The following is a 27,590-nucleotide window of genomic DNA, read 5'->3' as shown; positions in this document are numbered from 1 at the left end:
AACAAACCGTCCACAGCTTCCAATGCACCCTGAGTTCTGGTTGTGCTCCAGCACAATAAACAGCAAACTACAAAATTTCGGTACGCGTGGTAAGGACGTGGTCGCGTTAATATGGCATGACATTTTGTCCCTGGAAAAGCGGTCTATAAAGAGAGTTGTCCATATTATCCAATATCCGACAAGAATAACAGATTTCTTGAGGAAGGAAAGCAGTAACTAGGGTTTGTTCCCATGTATAATGTGCAATTCAGAATAGATAATACCTCAGCAATGTGGAGCGTGTGGCACTGGTCGTAAAAAGATTTAAATGTCGTTTGCAGCACCCCGCAAGCCATGGCAGGTGTGATGGTGGTCTTGGCACTAACCAAATTGTCAGCAGGGCAGCTCGAACAACTTGTACACTCGTCGTCTGATTCTGGCTTTCCCCTCTCTGCCACAATGGCTTAGTCATTAGGGTCTTCCTCTATTTTGGCTTCTTTGTCAACGTCGAGGAGCTGCTCAGCATCCGTTTCAGGGTCGCATTGCTCCAGTATCTCGTAAGCGCCTTTGTTGTCTTGCAAGGGGAATATCTTCCCAAAGGTCATCACTCTAGTCACACATACCAGGTGGAAGGATCCCAACATTGTGCCATAAGTTCACAATGACTGCTGGATTCAGTGCGTCTCACGCCATTCTTGTAACCCTCGAACACCATCAAATATAGAGATGACAGCACTCTTTACTGCACTCAGATGTTAATGCCACGCCAAAGCAGCTCGATATAGTTGGCTTTGGTGGCTCAAATAATGCCACAAATGCACCCACAGAAAATAGAAGAACGACATTCATCTTGAGATACATTGAGCACTGAATGTAATTTAACTACCATCGCTTTGGATGAGCTAAGTGGTAATTCCTGTGCTGCGGCTAAAATACCCTAGGATACCATACACACCTGTCTGTCCTTGTTCTCTTTCGCTCTGAAATGAACGTTAGGAAGATGGTGCGAATCTGTTTCTACCTTCAAAGTGTTCGCGTTTACTTGCTTGTACCTGTTTTATCTTACAAAATGGACAAACAGAAAAAAGGAAAAAGACAGCACAAACTCACAAATGTGTCGACTCTGGATCGAATAACGAGGATCTTAGGCGTGTAAAGCACACACGACAACCACTACACCACGGAAACGGGCACACACGCGTCATTTGGTGTCGTGGAAGGACACGCTTCATTTTGGGAGACACTGCCCCCGAGGAGGGAGATGAAGTGAATGATATGGAGGCGATGCAAATCTGTGAATAATTCCATACACTACTCAGCTATAAGTAATCGCTATTACTTGCTTTTACGTGTTTCATTTTGAATACTATTGTGAATAGTACAGTGATGGAAAAACGTTTATGGGGCACATTCTGCCACATTCCTTCCTCGGAGTGACACGCTAGCAGCGAATGGGACTGTACAGACTTCCAGACATGTGCCTAGGTAACCCAGTCACCTGTTTGCAAGTCTGTATGGGTCGAATTCGCTGCTAGCGTCTCACTCTGTGGAAGGAATGCGCCGAAGCGTGTTCTGTGGACTTTTGTCCAGCACCGTACATGTTAGCTGAATGGGTGTAAAAAAAAGGTGTGATGCAGCGATATATTTGCTCAATGATGTGCAAGCTACCGTGCATGCGATGATGTCTATAATAACAAGACTGAAACACATGTTTTGTACCTTGCGTTGTCCATTGTCCGAAAAGCGAGTTTCCATATTAACGAATCGTAAATACACTACAAAAGCTTGGTCCCCGCAAAAATTGTCTGTATTTCAAGTTGACCACATTCACAATGTCCACATGAGTGATACACAACTGTCTATTTGTGTCTATTCTATCCTATTGAATATCTATTTGTGGGCATTTAACCGTGCCCTTTTGGAAGCATAATATATTGTACTGTTGCACAGGCACTGACTTCAGTTTTACGAGAAAAACAGCAGTGATTCCAGTCAAAATTGAAAGAAAAATGGAGAAATGGTACTCAAAAAGGGAATGGCATCATTTAAATGAGATCTCGATATGTTTTGACAAAAGCTAAGTACGAGTCTCTGACTTAGTCTCGAAACAGCCTAGGAAGGGCATTCAGCATGTGCTCAGTGCATGTGGAAGATCCAGCCTAGGAAGGGCATTCAGCATGTGCTCAGTGCATGTGGAAGATCTTTTATGCAAATGATCCCTGGTAAGTAAATTATATAATGAAGAAACAAACTGGGGCACAGCATTCACAACATCACAGTGCCATGCATAAAATGCTTTACTTAAAATAATAAGTTTAAGATTCTAGCTGTCTCAAGTAAATAGAACACCCATAAAAATACATTTATGCTTTTGAAATGTTCAAACACCTAACCAAATAGATGAGGCTCAGGACTCGTAAATATTCTTAAAAAAAAACTTTTCTCTCTCTCTCTTTTCTTGTAGCACCGACACAAAAACAATTTCCTTCTTAAAGCAAACAACATGTCTCATAAAATATCCTTGTGCTTAATGTCTAAAATATACATACTCTCCTCGCCATGGAATGCCTCAATAAAGCTCTTAACAGGACTACATAGTACATCTAAAACATAAAGGTTGAAAAAGTCCTGCAAACACAGCAACAAAGAACCTGGCCAGCTGACACGGTGTACAACATGTACGTGTAGTCACACTTTGAGCACTGTGAGAGCATCTCTAGCTCTGCAACGTTCTTCACACACGGGATGGTGGCAAGTGAATGCACACGTGGACATCTACAGCGAGCTGTATGTTATGCTTGTTCCTGATGCTCAGGCTTTTCAACTCACGAGCACTGGAAAGGGATATCATTAGACAACTATTGTAATGTAGCAAAATACATATATGGGCAGGCCCTCATCTAGTTTTGTTTCATAGCAACTTTTTTTTGTTCCAGTTTTTACTAAAAGGGTATGCAATGTTGTTATTCGATTATTGTTACTATACTGTTCAAAGTGCATTCGAATAGTAACATCGCATATCGTTTTCGTAAAAATTGTAGGTAATTCAGCCACAGTTCTGGGACTTTTGAATACAAGTGACCTGCTGCTACGTATGTTCTCTGATGCCAAGAGTGACTGGTAGGTAAGTCTTCCGTGCTTCTGCAAAAGCCTCGGAGTTCGCAGATAACTGCTATTGGAGTACTACATGAACAAAACTGACATGTAGAGAAGGCTATGCAGTTATAATATGGCAACCAGCTCATGTGCCAGTTTGCAGGCACTGGACCATGCACATAAAAAATACTGAATACATAGGGTTCTTCATTTTCGGTTTAAGCCCAATTTTTCACGATAGTTCCCCCCAAACAAGATTTCAAGAATTCGGGTAAAACCCGATATCTACCCGAAATCCTTGCACTCTTTTAACCTGTCGTTTTAGGTAAGCTGTCGGAAAAGTAAATCATAATATTGGGAAAGAGAGCTATTTGTGACAACATATATTTCTCCTCCTTTTATAATCCCCTGCTGGAAGAGTCAAAGAGGGGGACTGGAGTGTTTGAATACCGCAGTCATTCACTGCCTCAGTTCCGAGCAGAAATATAAAGATTCTGGTTTCGCGTTCCAGTGTCGCAGCAGTGGCTTGTTTCATATGCCTTTCGTTTCACCCCAAAATTCCCCGATGACATGTCCAGCAGAGATCGTAGCACCAGATTTCTCCCCGAATTCTCATGTGTAAATAGCACCCTTTCCCTCCCGAATTTGAAAAAAATAATAATAATAAAACCCGAAAACGAAGAACCCTATGAATACAACATTTTACATGTTGATCTAGAACAAGAATTCTCCGGAGCCACAAATGTTCAATACAATGCCCTAAGCCTAAGGAATGTAAAAAGCAAAGCTATATGGAGCAGAATTACTGGGCATGAAGTAAGCTGTCGTTTCACAGACAACCTTTCCGTTCAACCTTTCCGTTCAGCGTATCATCCAAATATAAATACCCTCTGACAATCAGGCCTCATAAGCAGCAGTGGTTCATACCATATGCTATGCCTCTGGATGTTCAAAGGAGTTGGATGTTCCGAATATGATAAGCATGGCTTCAGTACTCCATAAGGCACAGGGCATCGTGCACAGGCAGTGCAATTGCACCAGCTAGAGCAATTCCGCTGCTGTCAGCCAGTGAAGCAATCCGCAATGAAAATTCTTTGTGTTTTGCAGGTACCTGCGTCATTAAAAAACAAACGTGAATAACTGAAAATGTTGAACTGTGTTTTGCTTTTCATAATAAATCAATACTTGTGCAAAAATTTAAAACCGACTGCGCTCTACAAGAATGAAACCAAGACGATGTTAGCAGATCTGCATCATAATCGCCAGTATTCTTTAATTGTGCTTAATTAATTGATTAGATTAGATTAATTAGCCAAATTATCTGAAATAGCACATATGCTAAAAATATCCCATAGCAACGGGTCTGCGTGCTGTGATTGAAGGGTATGTTATCACATTATTTTTTTATTTTGCAGGCTTTCTTTTACAGTCAGGAAAAATGCCAAAGCATATCTTGCTGGAAACACCTCAATCGTGTGCCTTTCAAGCAGACTTGTACATGTTACTAAAAAAAAGTAATTGATTACCGTTACCGTTACCTTGTACGAAAAAGTAATTTTTTACCGTTACAAATTACTTGCCGGAAAAAGTAATGAAGTAACGCCTTGAAAGGTAACGCGTTACTTTGCCAATTACTTTCGATATCTGAGAAAACGATATAAAAAAAAGATAGAAAAAATGATATCCACACACACAAAAAAAGGAAACTGAGCGTCGACATCGTTGTGATATCGACAGTATTCCGCACAAGACTGACAGGGGCTCATGGTCATAAGAGTGGCATTAGGTTATCGGGGTCGAGAGTTCTGCGAAAAATGTGTCGAGAGGTTGAGAGTTTTGAGAGTTCTGTGAAAAGAGTCCCAACTGGAACTCCCACAAATGACTCATCAGGTTCACGGTACAACCTACAGTCCAACTTACTGCATACAGGCTGGGTTACGGATAGATAGTACACATGAATGGGGAGAGGACAGTGGACTCAAAAATACACTACACGTGCGGAACACTGTGGCAATTGACCTCGGGGTCCTCGGGTAAGTAATTGTTGCGGGAAAAGTCCTAGAGATAAGACAGCTGCCTTGCACCGAACTTGCAGAGGGCAGTTGGTTTTGTCTTCTCGCGGCGGTGAATCATCCGATATATGTGTGTGTGCGTCGTCCCGAACAATGTGGATTCTTTAGTTTCCAAGTAATCGATTACTTGGTAATTGATTACTGAAAATTGTAATTGAATTACTCAAAAAATTACTGGGCCCCAAAAGTAATCGATTACGTTACAAATTACTCAAAAAAGTAATTGATTACTAGTAACGCAATTACCCGTTACCCGTTACGTACAAGTCTGCTTTCAAGGCACTGTACAACTTTCAATATTTATTTCCAATATTATTTGAATATTTATTTTATTATGTATTTATTTTCAATATTCTTAAAATATACAACTTAAACCAATATTTTCAAAGCTAGCTAATTAATCTTACCTAATTAATTATGGACAATGAAAAATACTGCCAACTAGTACACGCCTGCTAACAACGTGCATTTAATTCACATAGAGAACTTTGTCCTTTTCTAAATCTTCGTGTATATTGCTTCAGACACACTATGCAGTTGTAGTCATAATCATTATAGAGTCAAACTCCTTTATAGCGAACACCTTTTTAACGAAAATACCACTACAGCAAATTTTTTTGCGGCCCCGCTGGAGCCCTATAGGTCCAATAATGGACATCCTTTTTAACGAAAATACCTTTACTGCAAATTTTTTTTGCTGTCCCCTGAGTTTCGTTGTAAAGGAGTTTGACTGTATTCCAAGCTTGTGCAAGGGACATGAAAAACATTAGCAAAAGGATTAATATAAATCCTGAGCTGTTATAGCTCCACATAATCATTCATCACTGATCACAGGAGATGCTATCTGGTACGCGTGCAATGCTGACAATTACTTCTATGTGCTTTGATGTTCGATATACAGTTTGCTGCACCAAGAAAGGGAAAAGCCTTGGATGTTTTCTTTTACGAGATAATCATGTGCCTTCCTTATCTTTACTACAGCACTGCCCCCTCATAATATACTAACCAAGTCAGATAGATAAGCAGCTAGATTACATAAATGCATGATGGGCTTGTATAGCACAGTAGCCCAGGGAAAGCATCAAGGTTCTGAGGAGGTGCGTACAACAGCAGTACAACGTTGTCTGATGCAGCTATCAGCAAAACTTTAATTAAAACCATCATTGTGTGCAACCAATAGCGTGAATAAAATCAACAAGTGCAGATGAAGCGACGCTTACCTCTTGAGATATTCTGTAAAAGGTATTCACATAGGCACAACCACCGAGTAGTCCTTCATACAGCACCACAGCTACTACGATCCAAAAATTGGGCAAGAACAAGTAGTAGGCCTCAAAGAAAATGAATACAGCATTGGCCACCTGCATGCAACAAAACAGTGAGTGAACGTAGTGATAACTCAATGTTGGTTAAATCTAGACGCTCAAGACACTGCCCCAAAAAGCAGAGGTACTAGTATTCTGAACAAATAATTACTGCACATTATAGCAGTAAGTATCACACCACAACAATTCTGCGACTGACATTAGCTAAGAAGTCGCTGATGTAGTGTGTCCAAAGCAAACAAGATGTGGTAAGTCACAAAGCAAAGGTTGACACAGTACTACCAAGATACCATAGCTCCTACTTTCAAAAGTGAAAAATTTATGTAGGGCTTGAGTAAACACTACTGTTTTCTCAAACATGCATTCATGACACACACCAGGATAGTTTGAGCCTGCGAAGCACAACACAAATGTATCAGATACTTAGCTCGGACCATACCAGTATCAACCAAATCTTCAATTCAAGTTGTGTGTAACCACACGAATAAAAATAAAAATAAAAACTACCCTACAAAGAATTGTGAATAAAGAGACAGAAAAAGTTCAGGAATAAAAACAACAAACATGACCAGCACAGGTCTCCTGCTTCTCAGGTGCGAGCAGTTGACTAAAATATTTCATGGCTTCCAAAATTTAAACTAAATTAAGCTTAAAGATGGCAGCCGATGAAAAGTCAGCGAGTGCCGTAGGCGGGAATCGTACCCGCACCTCTCATCCCTGCCAAGGCCTCATACCAAGGCCTCATTCATGAAGACATACATTCATTCCAGCCTCATTTACTTTCATGTTTTCTCCCACACATTCTTACGCTCACACATTGGGTGCGTCTGAATAGTGATGTGTCGCACATGCCATGACAGTGTGTGTCATACGAGCGCCTTTGAGCTGAAGCATTTGAACGAGGACAGTCTGAGCACCGCTACACGCACCATATACTGCTGCTTGTCTGCAACATCATATTGAATAAAGAGGCTCCAGAGGGTGCATAGTATGAGGTGGGAGTGGAGTCGGACGTAATAGCAGATGACAAGAATTTCTCTTAGTTCAACATGGACACAGAGGAAATTATGACCTTTTTATTGATAATTTCAGTTAACTGTTCTATTATTTTGTTTGTTTTTACTATTTAACTGTTTGTTAATTTAATTGTTGATTGTTTGTGCTAATGCGTATCTAACGTGAGACACTAAACTTAAAGTGTAATTGTTACGCGCTGTTTTTCCATCACCATATGCCAGCATTTATTCGAACAGAGTAGCCACCACAAACTGTCTGCTAAGTTTTTCTATGAGCGCACACCCCTCCGAACTCAGCGCAAGCGTGAAGAGCGAGTGGCGGAATCTGCATCGGTGGGGACTTCCCAAAGTGCACCTTCTGTGATGCATTTGTGCGCCTGTGGAGAATTCAGATGATGCACCATTATTGCAGCAGCTCCAGTGCATGATATGCAGTGGCACATCTCAGACTATTCAGACACACCCATTGTTGTTCTTGTCTTAATTGTTCATTTAGCCTCTGCAAGTTTTGTTAAAGTGTTAAATTAGCCACCGATGTGTAAAACCAAGGCATTAATTACATTAAGCTAATGTCACCTTTATAATTATGATCATTATTAACAGACATGGCTACGTAACAAGTTTAAAGTATGGATGATGATGAACATATTGAGAGAGTCTCCACAGATAAGGTGCAATGGATCTGTCCAGTTATCTGCTGCATTCATCTTCACTTTTCTAGAATGAAAAAAAAAAAAAGAAGAAAGAAAGGGCTACATACTTGAAATAGAGGTAGAAGCCAGAGTCGCTTCACTTGCAGTATGTTGACGGAAGAGCGGGATATTAGTACTCCTACTTGGTACATTACTTGTAGCCTGCAACAGATCTCCTGTTAACAAATACACATTCAGAGTAATCTTGAAGCTTAGCTGTACTAGAAATGGAAACCAAATTTCACCAGAATCACACAAAAGTCAAAACAGAAAAATACTGCATCTCTTGAACATGATGGGAATTGATGTTCTGAGGCTGGAACATATAGGAAGGACAAATACATACAAAGCCCCAAGTGTTCCCTTTACGTGTAACATGACATATAATACAAAATGAAAAAACAATTTTCACTACTGAATAACGGTGCCAAGAGAACACAACACAACGTCAAATTTCCAACTGTCTACTCCACAAGAAAAACCCATCCCAATTGTGTCTATGTTGATTAAATAATTTTGATGCTGGGTATCTAGAGACATCAGGATGATGACAACAACTTATTGTTGTTAGCTGGATTGAACCCGGATAGTAAGAAACAGTGACCTAATGAATACTATGAGCTTTTAGAGCTTACTGCTTTTAAAACTGACCATGTTTTGTGTTCTCTCTCTGATTTTTAAACGTCTGTATATGCAGGTAATCTGCCTATTGCAAAGGAAATGTTACCAATTGCTTGTTCCCAGAATACTGAGTTGCAATTTTCAAAAACTGGGTATAGCTAGTACCTAGTAATTAGAACCTGTCTGAATGAAGTTCATGTGTGTTCACTAAACAGGGGTTTGACTGTGCTAGTTTCCTGCCTACACTTTGAAAATTTTATGCCTGCAATTAACGTTTATTTCTACAGCCAGTAAGGCAATGTTTGGTAAAAAACTGCCCTATGTTTTCTGACAACCAGGAGCAGGGGGTGCCATATAAACAATGGGAATATAGCTAAATGAGACAATGGGACAAAAAATGGGGGATCGTACAAAAGGAGAAATGGTAGGTGCTTCCATTCTCTTACCATCTGTATTGCTCCCTGTGAGTCAGTTTTGTATTTTTAAATACTATTAACTCCAACTGGAAAACATGGAAGAAGCATCATCAGTAAGCAGAAGATATCAAAGATAGTCAATAATGACATCTACTAGGAAGATCTTTCCCACTCACCAAGCCTTGGTTGATGAAGTACTCTGCGAAGTACACAATGCCCAGAGGGACCATGAAACGCAGAAGAGGCTGGAAGGAATGTAACAGAACAGGATAGAGTGATAAACCATGAACCTTAGGGTTGAATGCCTCCTTACTTTATTACGATACTTTAGAATCCACACTTCTTACAGTTCATCGTATTGTCTGATAATCCACATACATAATCCACTTCCCAAGATATGCAAACGTGTTCTCCTGCAGTACAGTGCACTTGGTAACATGGCTGGCAAGATGGTGCATGGTGATGGTGCTTTGAAATACTTGGAGATTGAGTGTGTTAATTGCCCACCGTACTTACAGGATATTGCTCTCGCTGACTGTTTTGGGTTTTTACACCCAAATAAGTATTTTAAAGGAAGAAAATTTTATGTCGACCTGGCAGTGATTGCAGCAGTGGAGAAGTATTTCAATGACAAGATATCACTTTTTTTTTTCTAAAGGTTAAAGGAGCTCCAGAAATGTTGTGCTGAGTGTCTTGAACTTCTAGAACAATATGTCAAACAGACAAGGGTTTCATGACTCTAGTCAGTGCTCTCGTTGATTTTGCCAATAACGTTTCAGTTGCATTTTGCCCATCTTGTGACAGTACAAGAGGGAACCTGAGAGACAGACACATTCGTGGTAAAAGAAGAGGCTTAGTGCCCAAAAAGGAAGCAAATAGAAGAAGTCTTTTGTCTACAAGAGCCATGTTAATGTAAAGAAACATGCGTACAATCTCCTAAAAGATTTTTCAGGCCCAATGTGCTCTCAGGCACAGAAAAGTGTGCTGCAAGTGCCTCTGTGATACCATCTATAATAGATCTCCTGTGTGAGATATACATGACATGTCTGGGTAATGATGAAAGAAGGAAGTCACTGAAAGGGTTAGCCAGCTATAGGACTCAAACCCACATCATCTGGATTTTCGAGTCCTACCAGCTGGCTAACCTTTTCAGTGACTTCCTTCTTTCATCATTAATTTCTTAGGCACTTGAGGCTTTGTATGTATTTGTCCCTTCTATGTGTTCCAGCCTCAGAACATCAATTACCATCATGCCGGGGTAGTCTGTAATCAACCAACATAAAGTATGCCAGCCAATGGACCACATGCAGCTATATTAGCTTAGGCACAACCTGTAAACATTTCACAGCACTGGAAAAATAACATACCCTGACCAGCTTGACCTTGTCGAGGAACTGGATCGCATTCTCAGTGTTTCCCCTGCAAGGACTGCAGGGCAGCAGAGGGACGTCATCTGCGGCGTTTGGAGGTGCAGCAGAAGATGCCTCTCTAGGCTTCTTCGGGTGGACCAGTACACACCAAAAACTGCAACAGGAAAAAATGCTGGAGATGCCTCAAATCCTGTAAGGAACTACTGTATAAGTAGGAAGTCCAGCGACCCAGTGAAGATACGTCGAAGAAAACGCCTCGGGTCTGGAGCCGCCAATACCTCGAACAGAGACCGTTCTTTTACTGTGCGGTAAAAGGGATCAGGGTGTCGAACCGAAACGTTTTTCGTTCCGGTTTTCGTTCCGGTTACATCATAAACGATCCGGTACCGGTTCTGCTCGGGAGCAAAAAAATAACGGTTCATACCGGTTTTAACCGGTTCCGCTTCTGATGGGAATATTCATCCCCAGAAAAAAAATCAATGTTACAAAATGTAAACCCGTTTATTCCGCATACATGGTATTTAATATTAATAGACAGCTGTGAAATTCGTAGCTCCTGATTCCTGTAGGTTACTGTCTGTTCAAATAGGCTTTTTCCTTTCTTGATGCACATGCTACAAACGGACTTGTTTGTCGTGATGTCATATGTAAAGTACTTTCTTGCTGGGTTGGAGCGATCACGTCCCACCCGAATGTCTGTTGCTACTGGCTAGCCAGCAAGCACCACCGCACGAGTACGACACAAATCGAGGAACACCTTCACTCACAAACGCGCTCGACAACTCAGTTTTATTTTCTTCGTGTCCTGTCCACAAAAGAGTTGCACTTCGCACGAGCTTGCCCTCGCGTATACGTAAATGTATTCAACTTAGCTGCTCTCAAACAAGGGACGCGTTGCGCGACATTACCGATAGAGAAGCCGTTATGCAGCCCCCGTGTGTCGCTGTTTAGTTGAAGAGAGTTTGGGGGGTCAAATTAAAACGAACACTACGGCACATTGCTAGAGAGTCACATGTACCTCTAAGTCTGTATGCGTGCGTGAACGATAAACCATTACAAAGGCATCCTAAGGGTCATTGTATACCGACATCCGTAACCCTCGTACAGTATCCATGACATGACTACAGAGCACACGACGTATGTTTCATTCGCCTATCCGTAGTCCAAACCGTCGAAGTTTTTTCTTGGACCGAAAACCATTAAATATATTTTTCGGTTTCCCTCCTGAGCGAAAAAAACGCATACGGTTTCGATTCCGTTCCGGTTCGCACCAAAATAGCAGTTCTTTTCGGTTTTCGGTTCCGGTTTTCGGTTCGCTCCGACACCCTGATGCTGGGCCCAGTAAAGGAACAGTGTCTCTGTTAGAAATACTATTGGCAGCTCCAGACCTGGGGCTTTCACTTGAAATTACTGGAAAAGTAGGTAGTAATTTTCACAAATTTTGCAGTTTTTGTCATTTTTGGCAGTTTTGCAAATTTTGTCATTTTTCTGTAAATTCAAAGTCCTGTTATATATTGATAATGGTGATATAAATTACTGAAAAACTGCAATTTGCAAAGAGTACTACTTCAAGAAAACTGAACGGACTCGCTGAGCAGTGGTTATTGTGGCACATTTCTAGCGCACCTTGGCAACAAGGCACCTGCTTTTTCACATACTGCCAACTACATCCGTATTGAGCATGCATTGTTCTCACCAAACGTGTACAGCATGTGTTGAATGAGGGCAACTTCTGAAATCAACAAAGAAAAAAAAAAAAAAAAGGAAGACAGAGAGACTCTCAGTGGTCTATTTGTCATCCGATATATACGATTTGTCATCACAGGAGATCATTTGCGCAGAACATTAAGAGGTCTCTCCGTATTGTGGCATATCCTGGGAAGGAGACGCAGAAGGAAAGCACAAATTTGTACACTCATAAATTTTGAATGACACAACTCGTTCCTTTTGTGTCTGTGTCAATATAATGGCATCTTTCATTTCGTGGCGGGAAACTTTTGCACTTTATTGCCCCTTTAAAGTGCACCTTTAAAGGTGCAGTCTGCCAGGAGTGACAGTATACAATATTTCCACTGAATGGTGTCTTATTATCACTACACATTTCAATGTACATGTTTCTCGTGGAACCCAGCACAGCAAAATAAATTTAAAAAATATATTTGTAGATATGGAAAGATCTTTCAATGCTCCTCAGAATGAAAGATGCACTTGTCTTAACAGCAATATTAAAGGAAATGATTCCATACATTGCATCACTCGTGATTTATAGACGAAAGAAACTGCAAAAGAAACTGTAATGCGCCCTTTTCCACTCAAGAAGGCCGACAATGCGGAGAGGTCTCCGATTGGTCCCTTCAAACAATCTCCGTCGATGATTGGACAGATCGTTTGCAGAGACCAGTGAGAGCGCACTCCGCATAATCAGCCTTCTTACGGAGGAGAGGGAGAAGGAAATCATAAGTTGCAGGTTCTTTCGCTCGTGGATCACGAACAGTGCAATGGATGACTCCCGTCCTTTCGTCGTGGTGTGTGATATTGGTTCCGGTATTTTTTACACCTTAGCTGCAAAGATAACACTTGCACAGCGTGAGCATGTCAGACAGATGTCACTTACCCCTGGGTCATTCGAGGCCAAATCACCCAAAGGTCGTGCTGAACCCCCCTCAGTTTTGCTTCCAAAAATTATCATGGACTCTTTATTCCAAATAAAGATGTTTTCTCGAGTTTTACTGGACAATGTTGAACCATTGTCAATTTAGGCGCATTCAAAGTTCGTCAGAATCGCGAAAACCATGCTACGAAAAAAGTTACCTACTGAGCAGGGTTTTGAGTCTAGGTGGACTTTAGTGACATAGAATGAAAGAGCTTGGCCCTAACATTCTGCCAATATCAAGTTCTTCCCTCGCATTTCATTTTCGGCCAGCTAAACAGGGCTGCTTCTTGGCGCTATTTCTTACAACTTTGCGCCTTGCTAAGGGCACGTTTCGCACAAGCTGGAAGGGACAAATAAATTCAGCGTGTTCTGTACCTTCCATACTTCAAAATCACATGTTTTGAAGGCCGACCACACAATTATTTTTGTCCCATTTAATCCCAAATGCCATACTTCTGGTAAAGTTGGCCGTTTTCAACACCATTTTTTAAAATGAAGCGGTCGGCCGAGAACAATCCAAATAGATGGAGATGACAGATCAATATCTATACTAAAGCATATAAAAAAATGGAGAAGGTACTTTTTGATTAGGGTGAGAAAATATTTTTTATGTCCCACATGGTTATGCGAGGGCCACACGAGACGGCTCCCTGTGAGGCGTGCGAACAGATCGCGTGCCTAGGTTTCACAAGCCACGTCCTGCGTGCGCATATGAGCATGTCCTCTTCTTTGCCAGCCCTTTTGTTAATAAACTGTGCAGTTTTTATTGTTATCAGTGCATTGGTAAGTATTGTTAGTAGGTGTTTCTCAGAGTCTTTCATTCACAGTGTTTTAAAGTGGTAGTCACGAGAAACGACAGCGATGTTTTCACACTCACAAGGAACATTATGAGCAAACCATACCACCCCTTCAAATGCACGTTTCTTATGATTAATAGCAACGCAGATCACGTTGTGAGCGGATGGGTTTTGCTGCATTGTAGCGTCCAAAAATGCGCTCGTGCATCCACGTAACCTTTAACACATGGCCTTGCAATCAGCTTAGAAGAGCTCATCCGCGGCTCAGCTGATTAGTTTATGATCGTCTTTCTCATATGTGATGCATGCCGGGTAACCAAAAAGGTTGTTATTGCTCCAAGTTTCTTGCTGAAGTCGTTGTGCTGAACAATGGCCGAAGTAGGAACGTCAGCAAATGCGCGTGTGCAAAATGAAGGACTGCGGTATGAAAGTGCATGGCACGCACGGAAACTCCAGTCAGAGCAGCGTTCAAGACCTATCTTTTTGACGTACAGAGGAAATTGTAGTGGTCACTTCTAATGAGATATCCTACCAATGGTCGCCTTTCCTTTTTAACGTTTGAAAAGAAAATATGAAATAATAATGAAACTGTTGTGCATTCATTTATGTGGGTATCTTTTTGCTCTTACTTCAAACTGTTAAAATCGTGAAAATAAAATATGTAGTCTGTCTGACTTGCAAATAAACTGTTTTTATCATTCTAGCCTGCTTGGGTGATCATTAGCAGGCAGCTGCTCAGTGTGGATAGATTAGCAAGCACCACATGAACGTCTCGGGCTAGTACGCGGTAGTAGCATTGATGTGACTTAGCTGAATATAATGTCTGTTCTGGTCCTCCATAACGGACAGGAAAACTTCACCACACGGAAAAACGTTATTCGCCGAACCAAGCCTCGCGACCCACCCGTGCGCCATTCAGCGTAACTATGTGTAGAGTGGATGGGATATAAAAATTATTTTATCGCCCTTATCAAAAAGTACCTTCTCAATTTTTTTATATGCTTTAGTATAGATATTGATCTGTCATCCCCATCTATTTGGATTGTTCTCGGCCGACCGCTACATTTTAAAAAATGGTGTTGAAAACGGCCAACTTTACCAGAAGTATGGCATTTGGGATTAAATGGGACAAAAATAATTGTGTGGTCGGCCTTCAAAACATGTGATTTTGAAGTATGGAAGGTACAGAACACGCTGAATTTATTTGTCCCTTCCAGCTTGTGCGAAAAGTGCCCTTAGCAAGGCGCAAAGTTGTAAGAAATAGCGCCAAGAAGCAGCCCTGTTTAGCTGGCCGAAAATGAAATGCGAGGGAAGAACTTGATATTGGCAGAATGTTAGGGCCACGCTCTTTCATTCTATGTCACTAAAGTCCACCTAGACTCAAAACCCTGCTCAGTAGGTAACTTTTTTCGTAGCATGGTTTTCGCAATTCTGACGAACTTTGAACGCGCCTAAATTGACAATGGTTCAACATTGTCCAGTAAAACTCGAGAAAACATCTTTATTTGGAATAAAGAGTCCATGATAGTTTTTGGAAGCAAAACTGAGGGGGGCCAAGCACGACCTTTGGGTGATTTGGGCTGGAATGACCCCCTAATTTATTAATTAGTCAATCAATCACAGTTTACTTATTATTGAACTAGCTATTTTAATTAAAAAATTAATTAAATGGAAAGCCACCATAGTTAGTTCTACACTCAAACCTTGCTGACCTCTGCAACGCAGAAAGCACTCCTAAATTTTTTATACGGTACAAGTAGAAACACTTGTGAGAGCTATTCTTGAATGAAAATAAAGTTTCATGAAGCGACACCTCTAAGAACTCCATAGTGCAGGGTAAATGTATCATGAAATTAATGCCCTGCAAAATATTCCTCAAACAATCCTCCCTCCAAATACGAGTTATTGAGATCACAAAATTAATCACTTATACAGCAATCAAGGTGCTTCTTGCAAGTTTACCTGTCTGCAACCCTCCCTGTTGCCCTCCCTGTCTACTTGTTTACCCTCTGTGCTTAGGCTTCCAAACAGACACAGAAATGTCCTAAATTAACAAATGCTGCTGCCAATGTAATGTTGTTCTTTGGTTGAATGTAAATATGGCATCTCGTGAGTGACTTACCTAAACGCCAATACGGCAGGCACAAAGAGCATGACCTGTAATGTTGTCGCAGGTGTGAGTAAAGATGCCATGGAGGCATATGACAGGGCACCCAGGACACCTGCACCACCTTAAAAGAAGGGCAACAGGTAGGGAAACTTAGTTTATTAGGCACCACTACCAAATAGTCAAACATTGCTAAATTTTGTTTTCTAGTACTCCTATGTAGATTGCAGAGTAAGTTCCATAGCTCGTGGGATAGATAATTGCATACTCCTATGACTTGTTGGTAAAATTAAATGTACAAGCAACATTTTCTCTAATTTTTCATCTCGTTTTTAAGGAGGATTCAAAGAAGAGCACCGCCATGCACCACATCTACACAAGGTGAATGAGAACAAATGGATGATGTACAGGACCATGGTCATGTGTCGTATACTAGGTGTGGAACACCACTAATAGTGTCGTTTGATACTGTGAGTACGTTGATAGAAAATGGTTCGTGTTGAACAGATTTGGTTCTGTGGCAAGCAAGAGAGGAGGAGGAAAGATGTGAGAAACTGTCACAAACCTGTTCCAGATGACCATGTGGATATCACATCTCTATCCGCCATGAAAAAACAAACAAACAGAAAGAAGCTTTCTTTATGTCAAGTGGAAACAGCAGTGCTTTGGCACGACACAAAACAGCAGTGCATGTTAATTTTTTTAAAAATTTCTTGCGGCGTGCCAGACATGCTGCACCATTCTGTTAGTAGTAACGCAAGGATATTGCAAGGGATAAGATAAAAAATTAAAACAGTTTTACAGATAATTCTGTTACTGGTGATGCAGGTCATGTATCTTTGTGTAGCCGTGCCATTGAACATGCAGATACTAATGACACTAACTGAAGGTCTCAGGGACAGGAAATGTTGTGCCATACGAGAACAGTTTCACAAAAAGTGCATTTCCTTACAGGAAGCTCAGAAAGGCGATGTCAAGAATAAAATACAGTTCAGTACGAGAACCTCTCCTGTTAAAAAAATTACAATTGTAATGCAGTACAATCGTTAATGGGACATTACATCGTGCCTCCTTTAGCATATGTTCATTATCGTGGTCCTTTATTGTGGACCATTGTGTATTGATGAGTTTCCTGTTTGTGTGTTGATTCCATGTAATCTTGTTGTGCCCCAATCATCCCACTCCTATAACAGCCGGTTTTAGGCTAGTAGTATATATAGAAATAACATTGTTGTTGTTGTTAGGTAAATTAACAAATAAATTTTGAGTACGCATGCCTTCATGAGCACTATACTCACTTATGAAAGTAGGATGAGTAAGCAAGGAATGTAATTTCTCCCAGGCCACTTCCAATCGATGCACAGATTACACCTGAAAATCAATATGTGTTACATAAATGCTCTCCTTCAGCACGCAGCTTCTAGTGACTACACAGGTGGAAGTGCAATGATGCATAATTTGCTAGAAAACTGTGGCATCGACAAGATATGATAGTTGATGCATGTCCATTTTGAAACAATCACAGTATCAGCAGCAAAGGGCCCTGTGAGGACTCTCGCTACAAATTGTGCAAGAGTACTATACTTCTTTTGTATGCTGTTATATGCTGTATGCTGTTGGAATGTCAGATGTGAGAAGAACCACTGTACTGATGTAGGCCATTCACAAATTCTTCCACTAAGCATTCTTTTACCAATCTCTCTTCTCATATTTCAGATTTTGGAACGTGGTATCATATGGAATTTTAAAGTAGCACAGAAGTATTTTTAACACCCTGTTTTCTTCCTATAAAACTGTTAAGTAGGCCAGTAAGATGTACCCTGTGAAGTAATTCACACCACAGAGTCACAATTATCACAGAAATTGAATTTAAATTACGCCGCAAAAAGGGATCGTGCGCAACGGCGGTGAAGAGCAGTACCAGCCTGTGATCTTCCTGGAACCTCGCGCTGACGCTATAAGAAGAAGGCTCGCTGATTGGTCTAGAAAAATGTCTGCTACTCCGCTGTCATCTGCTACTCGGGGTTCTGAAAAAGCCTTTCTCCTGGCTTAGTAATGATTCGGCCGCTCCTTCTATCCCCAATTCTCCGGGAGAACTGGAAAAACTGGTTCACGGTGGCAAAGGGACAAGGCGCTGACCCCTACTGACCGGTGAACCAGAACACGTTCTCCTTATAACGTCATCGGTGACATGGCATCATACCTCCTCATCCTCGTTATACCTGGAGTGGTGAGTTAAGGGTGAATGCGCCGGGGCTTGTTTATGCAAGTTTTTTTTTCTGGGAAACATATTGCATACATCAAAACCTTTTGCACTATTCGGTAAAATGACACACACACTTTCATCAGACGTCTTAATCTGAAATTTTTTGGATGGCCCTCTGTACTCCTTTAAATTTCTCAACTCAACGCAACTCACAACTCAATTTAATGTAAAAACCAATGAAGCCAAACACACACACCTGGAATGCCGCGAAGCCATCTACAGAAGTCAACAACCTCAATCAGGGTCATCACACAAAGAGATAAGGGGGTTTCCACATGCTGCTATCAAGGAGCAGGACTTCCATCTCACATAAGGCCATGCAGGGGTGGCTAACGTGCTTAGGGTAATACCAATCTTCCTGATAGCATAGGACTCTATAATCTCCCTTGTCAAGGGATTAGGTGACACTGCCAAGACAACAGTATCTTGAAAGGTTGGACTGCACCCACACCTATTACAATGCAGAGCCAGATGCCCCAAAGGTATACCACCCAAAGATGCTGCATGCTCTCTAAGCCGAATACTGACGAGCCAGTTCATCTGTGTGTTTTGTGTGCTTTCAATCATGAGTTATCTATACGAACTAGCCCAAAGTCTTTTGTTATTGTGACTCCAAGCCCTGTTTCTTTTATCACACTGTCTACCAGAGGTCACCATGCACAGTACATTTGCTGTGCAGTGTATCGTCACTGAACAATCAAATTTACAAAAACGTTTGGAGTGGTAAGCACTTTGGGAAGCAAAAGTTTGTCTGACACTGCTGCTGCTACGGTGTCTTGCCTGCACTTGGCTACGTCAAGAGTCACCCGATCCGATCACCCATCCAGCCTGCAAATGTCACGACGTGACATTGACTACCCTCAATCACTTACACGTTGAAGGAGCAGGAGGTTTCTAGAGGGGGCGCAGATCACTGGCTTCTCTTCAAGCCAGTTGTGCTCACTGTTCTTTCACGAGGGTTACGCTATGTGTTGCACAACGCAATGCGGCCAAGAAAGAATATTTTATGGAGGGATAATAAGATGAAACTAAATGGAATTTTGGAAATACATAACATTAGGGCATTTTGCTGTTCTTAAGATAATAAGATGAAACGAAATGAAATTTTGGAAATACATGACGCTACACAACTGCATGAAGTTTAAAAAGAAAATTTCTTTCCCTCGTCTCATTGAAAACTCGCTGAGCTTTCACTCAAAGCAGATTATCTCTGTGCGGCTTTGCATCCTAGAGGTCATCAGAAATGCCATGTTAAGGAATTGAAAAGCATGTGCCACAGCATCGTGAAGAGAGTTAGGAACCAAACAATGTGATTTTTCAGATGAATAAAGACTGCAATATGATGGCATAACGAAACCACAGAGTACACACGACTAGTTTTGTTCTCAAGGCCAAAAGACCTGCAATTTTTTTTCTTCCAGTTTTCATTTATGCGTTACAGTGACGAGAGAGGCATCAGACAAGTGGGAAAAATGTAGGCACGTTGCTGTACAAGCTTTCGAGGACATGCAAACGTTTAATGATTGTGAAGGCTACAACCTGAACATGACATACCTACGAAGGACATCCATTTGGCCACTGCAAAGGACGTCAGAAGGAAACTAAGACAGGACAGCATGACCACAAGGACAACCTGCACACTGGCACAGCCAAAGACCGTGCAAAAAGAAGAAACTGAGATCGTACAGGTCAAACCCAAACCCCCCAAAAAAGGTGCGTTTGGCTCAAAGCCAAACACACTGAGACCTTGTTTGTGTGTGCTCTTTCTACAAATCCCTAGTCTCAAAATTTTTCGTCATGAAAGATGCACTGTCCCAAAATAGAATCTTCTGGTACGAAAATTATGATCAGCAACGACCAGGAGTCCTAGTCTCAGCTTGTATCATGGTCTCCCACATTTCCTGGTATGCAAAAAAAAAAAAAAAAAAAACTTTCAAAACCTTCTTGCCAAAAATCCTACATTTTGTGGCATACAGTCCATGTACCTGGCAAAGACCAACTCTTTGAAGCCTCTGAACTGCTATTCAGTAAAATGCCATGCAAAATTTTAGTTTTCAGTACATAATGCTTAGAGAGTAATAGTTAAAGGAATTTTCAGTTTGTTCAACAGCTAAATAATTGCGGTAGGCTAATTTAGGCTTCCTTTGAAATGGTTTCAGATATGTTCTGCAGCCCCTGGACAAAAAATCGACGACGGAGGGGATGAGCCGTGGCCCTTAGGATTGCAGAGGTTCCCAACCCCCGAGCTATATCAATATACCGTATTTTGCAAGAAAGTTGGCTACAGAGGAAGTCATCCGCGATAGCCTTTTGCAACTTCTTCGTATCAGCTAGTAGAAAAGAAAACAAATGCAGCAATATATTGTGATATACCACATAGCCCACTGATCCCTATACCATGTAGACTGAGCATTACTGAGATTGTACGATGCCAACCCTCTCGACAGACTGCATGGGCTTCTGTTGGATTAGTTAGCAACTGCATTTGCGGTATGACACATGCATGCAAGGATGGAGAATGGGAGAAACCAAAAACAAATGCGCTCTGTAGCAGATGAACAGGCGGGAAGACTAAATGGAGAAACTCAACCCCATTCATCATCAAAAGTGTTGTTGCTAAAAACTGCAAAATCAAAGCCCCACTCTAGACAGTCCCAACCAGTGCAAAAGCAGCACCAGATGACATGTACACCAGGATGCGATGTTGGGGGAATCTTTTGAAACTACAAAACAGCTTCACTTCTCTTGTCTGAGGAGAGCACCATGTGTCAAGTCCATGTATGTAGTACACAGGTCAATGTGCAATCACACAACTCACCTGGTGGCGATGTTCAAGAATGGCGCACAAAGTTTTACTATCAGTGCTGGAAGGATGTCTGCCAACAGGATGGCCTGGAAAACAAGAACACTGAATATAAGAAAGAAGGCATCCAATGCTTCTGCACACTATTTTCGGGATAAGTGCAGAGGGGAACCTAGGGAGGGGGAGGTGCGGATGTCCTAACCCCCTTTCAATTTTTTTGTCGTCATCAAGTGCTTCAATTGACCTTGAGCAGTGGACGTAGCATGCTGTCCTGGACTGGACACCCCCTCAGAAAAACCCTAGACCCACCCCCGGGTATGTATACTAAATTTCACCTGCCTCAACTTGCGGAAATGCAAGTGAGTGAATAAGCCATGTAGGAGAGAATGTGGAGAGGGTGAATACTTGCACAGCACAAATGTTAAGTAGCCCTTTGCATGTTGACAGGGGTTGTTGCAACAGCAGCACACACGAGCAAGCGGATATTCAAAGTGCATACTCCATTCCTGCCACCATTACGTGGAGCCTTGCTTCCCCTTGTAGTTCCTGCTGCAATGAAGACACTGGTGGAAGTACATACTTACACCAGTTGATGTTGGGTTGCATCTTGTCAAATTTGTGCGATGAATAATTGCAGAGGAGGCCTAAATAAAGTCAAATAAAACATCTAAATTGCGATGATGTAGCAGAGAATATGAGAGCACGCAAACGACGGACCTACATTTCGTGGGACGACATCCTTGTTAAGAATATCGAATGCTGCGCTTAGCATTACCACATAGGCATAATTGTTGCAGAGACCGAGAAACCTGAAAGAGGAAAAAAAAAAGGCTTTCCATCAAAACATTTCGAAACAGCATCAAATTATGTTTCAGGGACATGGTACAATGGCACATGTGGCACTCACTAGTAGAGTCATGGATATTCTAGGTCAACCTTGACAGGCACATGTACGGCCATGTACCTTAATGTGTGTCAGGCACATGTATGACTCTGACACTTGACAGATCTTGGAGTGCTTCAGGAGGATTGCTGACTGCAAAATTTCAGTGAATAGACCTATACCGCATTTTGTGGTGTGGCTGTGAATGTATAGATGCTTTCCTTTTTGTTTTCCCTGCGTTCTGATAGCTTTAACCAACCGTCATCATTATGATAATTATTTGATGAAGTCAAGTTCTACCTGTTTATAATACTACCGTGAGCATGAGGAGAGAAATTCAAATTGCTAAAAATAATAAAAAGAATAATAAGAAACAATAAAAAGAACACAGGCCCACTTGCGTTTCAAGTTTGTCTATCCATGTTTAGGCCAGCAGCAGTTTCAAAAATGAATTGGCGAGGCTAACTGCTCCGACAATACGTCTGAGAACGTGAAAGCACATTTCATTGACTCACACGTAAAGTGTGTTTCACGTTAGCTGAAACATAATTTTAATGAGAGCACACAGATTTTTAAAGCTATAGAAGTGTGATCTAACTTACCAAAATCCAACAAGATTTCGCACTTTCTTCTTTGTGTCGGCATTCTCTGCAAACGAAATTGGGAAAACAAATAAAAAAATGAGGCTGAATTGAAAAATGGGGATAAGCCCAAAGGTGCAGCTGTAAACCTGCAAAGCCCAGCTTGGAAATGTACGATGCAGTGCAAACTCGCATGGGTACATTGCAGACAATGTAGTGGCACTGAAGCATTGCAGACATTTCTCCTTTGAGTATGACCGCACACCCAGATCGAGCGCTGTACAATTCGTCCGTAGACGAAGTGCATTCCATAATGGCAAACCTGAGCGAGTTCATCCACCAGCTTGCCTGTGTCAGCGCAATTTTGTCAGTAGACAAAGTGTTTCCGCGCAGTGGCATAGACTGGGTGGGGCGTGCGTGGGGGTGTGACCCCCCCCCCCCCCCCCTCCCGAAATCGTACATTTGGTAGTGGAATTGTGATAGAGCAGCCAGGGGGGGAATCCTCCTCCCCATGCAAAGACCCCATACCCATAGAGCCCTTCCGAAATATATTTCTGGTTACGCCACTACTGTTTTCGCTAAATGGTCATCCGGAGCCTACTTGATGCTCATGTGCAGTTTTTGTCGCGCTCTCTTGAGAGCTTGAGAGGTTATGGGCAATGTGAAGTCAAGCAACTTCGCAACCGTAGCTCCAAGCAATCAAGTCGATAATACAACTGTTTGTTGGTTTCTTTATAATGGCTGGTAGGAGAGGTTAGCCAAGGCAGGGATGGCCAACTGTCACGAATGTACGAACACGGACATGGTAGTACGTATCATATATAGCTGGCCCATGCAGATCACACGCTTGCAACGCGATAAGGATTAAAAAAGGACTAAAAAGAAGTCCGAAAACTAACCTGAAGCTTCTAACAACTCGTTGGAAGAGTCCTCATTCAAAATATCGGATGACATCGCTATGTTTACAGGTTCTTAATTTGGGGCGAATTACTGCACACGTTCACGCATACCGTCACCGTCAACTCTTCAACAAGCAACCAAACTCTGCGTGCACGCAGCTTCACTGGACAGGGAGCATGAACGGGATCGTAATAAAAATAGGTACGATAAGCCACAAAGCAGATGTCATGTGAGAACTTTGCACTGCATGGCGACACAGCTCGACTGAAAGCAACAAAAAGTTACGAGTCAGCGTCAACGACGCCAACGTAGCGCTTCTGGCACCGGAAGTAAACAGAGAACACGTGCAGTCCATGAACGTACGACGTGTTTGACGTATTTCCATGTTTGTCGCGCAAAGCTGTTGTGCGGGGCGCGGAGTGAATCAGCTGACAGAATGACGCTGTGGTATTGCTGTTCTACACTTCCCACCAGCCATAAATGTAAGGCTATGCATGTCACCATGTGTCGTCGTCGATTTCATCTGCGCTTGCACACACGGAAGGGGACATTTACGGATATTTTGTAGTTTGGGCAGAGATTGCGACTGCTTCGGCTGCTGCTTATTATATCCCCCAAGCAGCAAAATGTACTGCAAGTCGAGTGCAATGGTGGTGGATGGGTAGGCAAAGGCCTTGAACAGACTCGTGAAACTAAGGAACATTGATAAGACACATACCGTCCACCGCATTGCACTCGACTTTCAGTACATTGTGCAGCGATTGCTGGTGTTTTGAAGCAGTGATTGTGCTCGCGGATACATGGAAATACAGCGTCATTTTGATTTTTGTGTCCTTCAACGTGCTATTATAGCTACCATAGCGCTATCGCGCGTATCGGATGTAATAAACGGAAAATAATTCCACATACATATGCAGCTACGTGTTTGCGCTTAAAATTTCGAAGTAAAATGAGCTTGATAAACCATAGTGTTTCTCAATTAACTGCTACTCAATGGACTTGAGACAGGAAATCTGATAGGAAGTCTGACAGGTATCCTGGGTGTTTTTCTCCTTTTTTTTTTTTCGAGTTTACGGAATTTTTATAAAAAAAGAGCAGCAATGTTCGTCGTTTTGCAGGTAAATTAACTACGGCCAGGCGGACATCCTATGGAAGAGAGTATGTAACTAGAAAATGACTATATAATTAACCTGAAATTCATTAATTAGGACTCTTTAATTAACGAATTTCGAGCAAAAGCGAGATAGCAGATTGAGAGACTATCCTCGTTGATCGCCATTCCGCGCTTAAAAAATCCTGAAACACGGCGTTGAAACATCAATTCCCGAATTTCAATATACAATTGAGATTCACTTTTTATTATTTGTTCCCATTCTTATGAAACTACACATAAAGCTTTCATCGAAGTGTATCGCAACGTCAAGCATCGCGTGCATGCAGTCTGCAGACCGAATCAGCCCGCATCCATGACCGCTCTCAGGATTGTTCCTGCGGAGGGGGGGCAAAGCATTTAACTTCTTCGCCTCTTTTCCTCGAGATGGATGCCGCTGACTGCACGAGTGTTTATTATGACTATGACAATCTGTGAGTAAAGAGAGCGCAACTTTCGCAGGTGACCTTGGAGCTCCAAGGTGGTGGGGGTGAAGAGAGAGAGAGGGGGGACGCTCCCCTTTGTCCCTCTCTGGGAACGCCCATGAGCCGAACATACAGGTACTGCCGAAGTGGAAGTTTGACTTGATTTTGAGCCAACAACATCGTAGCATTTGAAACCACATTGGTCAATAGCCAGACAGGGAAGAAAGTATAAACAGAGGCGAAGATCTTAGTGTGTACGGTACAGTAGATCTTCGTTATAGCGAAGAGGGACGGGGAAAAAAATTCGATGTAAGCGGCAACACGATAAAATCGGAACATGATGGTAATTGATGTTCTTAGGCTGGAACACATAGAAAGGACAAATACAAAGTCTCAAGCCTCAAAAGCGGAACTGCTACAAAATCAGTGATATAGCCCCGGAAGTGCGTAAAAATACCGCAGGAGAGAATATTGACCTGTACCACCTGTACTTCACGGGAAGGTGTATAAAAAGGAAAACCTTGCGATGAGCACATTGGCAACCTTCATATATGGACAAGAGAGAGAGAACATGAGAGGCACTCCACACAAAAGTAGCGTAATACTAACGTCGCCACAAATTCGAAAAAGTAACGCGACATCGCTATACCGCTTCCAAGTAAAAGTAACGCAAATAGATTTCAACTACTCCCCCGCAACTCTACCTTTATCGTTCGGGCATCCTGTTGCTCAGTGTATCTGCCATTCCTTCTGTTGGCCTGTTGAGAAATAATGGGTATGGTTTGTTCCATTAAATTTTTGGACGTTCGTGTGTAGAAGACGAAGAAGAGACTTTTTTTTGTGGTACCCAACCCAACGGTACCGATCGTACCGATGGATGGCTCATCAGGGCATTTCGAGCTCTTGCTCAGTACAAGGTCGTTGCGGGTTCAAGCCGGGCCGAGGACGGTAGCAATGTGGGGGAGGTATAAACATCCAGCATCGCGTGTCGGAGATTTCCAGCGCACGTCAAAAGAACCCCAGGTGGTCGAAATTATCTGCAGTCCTACCCTGCGACACGTACAGCACGTTGCAGTATTTTACGGAGACAAACCTTACGTGTAAATCACGGCACCATTATTATTACCATTACAAGGTCTTTGCTTGCTGCATGAGGTAGTATATATATATCAGTGATGGCCACTAACTACTTCTACAGTAGTTTAACTATAACTACTAACTACTTTGCGATTGAGTAGTTTAACTAGTAGTTCAACTACTTTTCAGGGGAGTAGTTAAAACTACTTCTTTAACTACTGCAATGTAGTTTAACTACATCTATAACTACTTAACGTTGTCCATCAACACCAATCCCTTGTAGTGTTCTTGGACGCCTAAATATGAATCACAAGCAATGATAAACTTTGGCTCAAGCCATTGCTACGATCGTCAAATACAAAGCTTGCGACGAAATTCTTTCTGTGCCTACGCGATAAACTAAATTGCAGAATTATTTCACAGCAAATGAGGCTTCACTAGACAAGCAATATTTATTTATTTATTCACATACCCCAAAGGCCATACCCTGGGGGACACCAGATGATACGTGACAAAAGGACGAGGAATGGTTGTTCACGAAAGTGGACTGGAGGCGGTCAGTTACGAACATATGAATCCAGGAGAGAACATGTGCATCAAGGCGTTTTACCCTTAATCTAGCGTGCGCTACAGAATCAAAGGCTTTAGCAAAGTCCAGGAACACGGCATCTGTTTGAGTAGAATTGTCCTGTCCATATTTGAGTGGAGGTCGTGGATAAAACCAGCTAGTTGTGTTTCACACGAGAAATTTTTACGGAAGCCATGCTGGCAGGGGGAAAAGTAAGCATTTGACTCTAGGAAGTTGATTACCTGCGAATATATAATGTGTTCCATGATTTTGCAGGGGACGCTGGTAATGGAGATTGGTCTATAGTTCAACGGTGAATGAGTGACACCACTTTTATGCACTGGTATTATCATTCCCCGACGCCAGTCTTCTGGCAAAACTGGACTATTAAGTAGGAAGGGAGTTGCCTCAGGACAGAAGCCGCAGATATTTCGAACAGAGACTGTTCTTTTTCTGGGCACAGTCCTCATCATTGGCATGGTATTTAAAGGGTTAGGTGTGACGTGTTTAAAGGTTCATGCGAATTGTCCCTTTAAACCATGCCAATGATGAGGACGGTGCCCAGAAGAAAAACAGTCTCTGTTCGAAATATCGGCGGCTTCTGTCCTGAGACAACTCCCTTCCTGCATCTCTACCGGTTCGCTGGATTTCTACCCATCTATGAACTATAAAGTGACTGTTGGAATATTGCAGCAAGAAATCTGCTCGAGTGAGCCTTTGTGTTTTTAAGAATTTTGCTGTTTGTTCCATCGAAACCAGCAGAGGAGGAAACCTTGATGGAAGAGATAATCTT

The 27,590-nt window shown here is 42.0% G+C and overlaps 2 protein-coding genes across 2 annotated transcripts in view; one reads left to right on the top strand and one right to left on the bottom strand.

Moving 5' to 3' along the window:
- Positions 1-1,768: 1,768 nt before the first annotated feature.
- LOC135391339 (battenin-like) lies at positions 1,769-23,966 on the bottom strand. The gene is made up of 16 exons (XM_064621584.1): positions 23,577-23,966; positions 22,699-22,744; positions 21,935-22,022; positions 21,798-21,857; positions 21,229-21,302; positions 19,965-20,050; positions 17,443-17,515; positions 16,710-16,741; positions 16,160-16,268; positions 10,585-10,741; positions 9,394-9,462; positions 9,248-9,303; positions 8,249-8,342; positions 6,368-6,508; positions 4,003-4,186; positions 1,769-2,813 (listed from the first exon to the last, which is right to left on the bottom strand). The coding sequence occupies exons 1-15, from the start codon at positions 23,629-23,631 to the stop codon at positions 4,064-4,066; spliced, it is 1,263 nt and encodes a 420-aa protein (XP_064477654.1). The 5' UTR covers positions 23,632-23,966; the 3' UTR covers positions 1,769-2,813; positions 4,003-4,063.
- Position 23,967: 1 nt separating this feature from the next.
- Positions 23,968-27,590, top strand: part of LOC135391338 (uncharacterized) — a 40,361-nt gene continuing 36,738 nt past the window's right edge. The window contains exon 1 of the mRNA XM_064621582.1: positions 23,968-24,059. The gene's annotated coding sequence lies outside the window, so the exon portion shown is untranslated. The remainder of the gene's footprint in view (positions 24,060-27,590) is intronic.

This window comes from Ornithodoros turicata, chromosome 4 (genome assembly GCF_037126465.1).
Source record: "Ornithodoros turicata isolate Travis chromosome 4, ASM3712646v1, whole genome shotgun sequence".
Classification (NCBI taxonomy): domain Eukaryota; kingdom Metazoa; phylum Arthropoda; class Arachnida; order Ixodida; family Argasidae; genus Ornithodoros; species Ornithodoros turicata.
The sequence above is the reverse complement of the archived record's forward strand: the minus strand, read 5'-3'. Positions and strand labels throughout refer to the sequence as shown.

What these genes read in the sequence shown, in the direction of transcription:
- LOC135391339 (XM_064621584.1), bottom strand. Translation starts at nt 23,631, where the DNA reads ATGTCATCCGATATTTTGAATGAGGACTCTTCCAACGAGTTGTTAGAA. An exon ending in CGAGTTGTTAGAAGCTTCAG is followed by an intron (nt 22,745 to 23,576) that starts GTTAGTTTTCGG and finishes TTTCGTTTGCAG; the next exon opens with AGAATGCCGACACAAAGAAG. An exon ending in AGGATGTCGTCCCACGAAAT is followed by an intron (nt 21,858 to 21,934) that starts GTAGGTCCGTCG and finishes GACTTTATTTAG; the next exon opens with GCCTCCTCTGCAATTATTCA.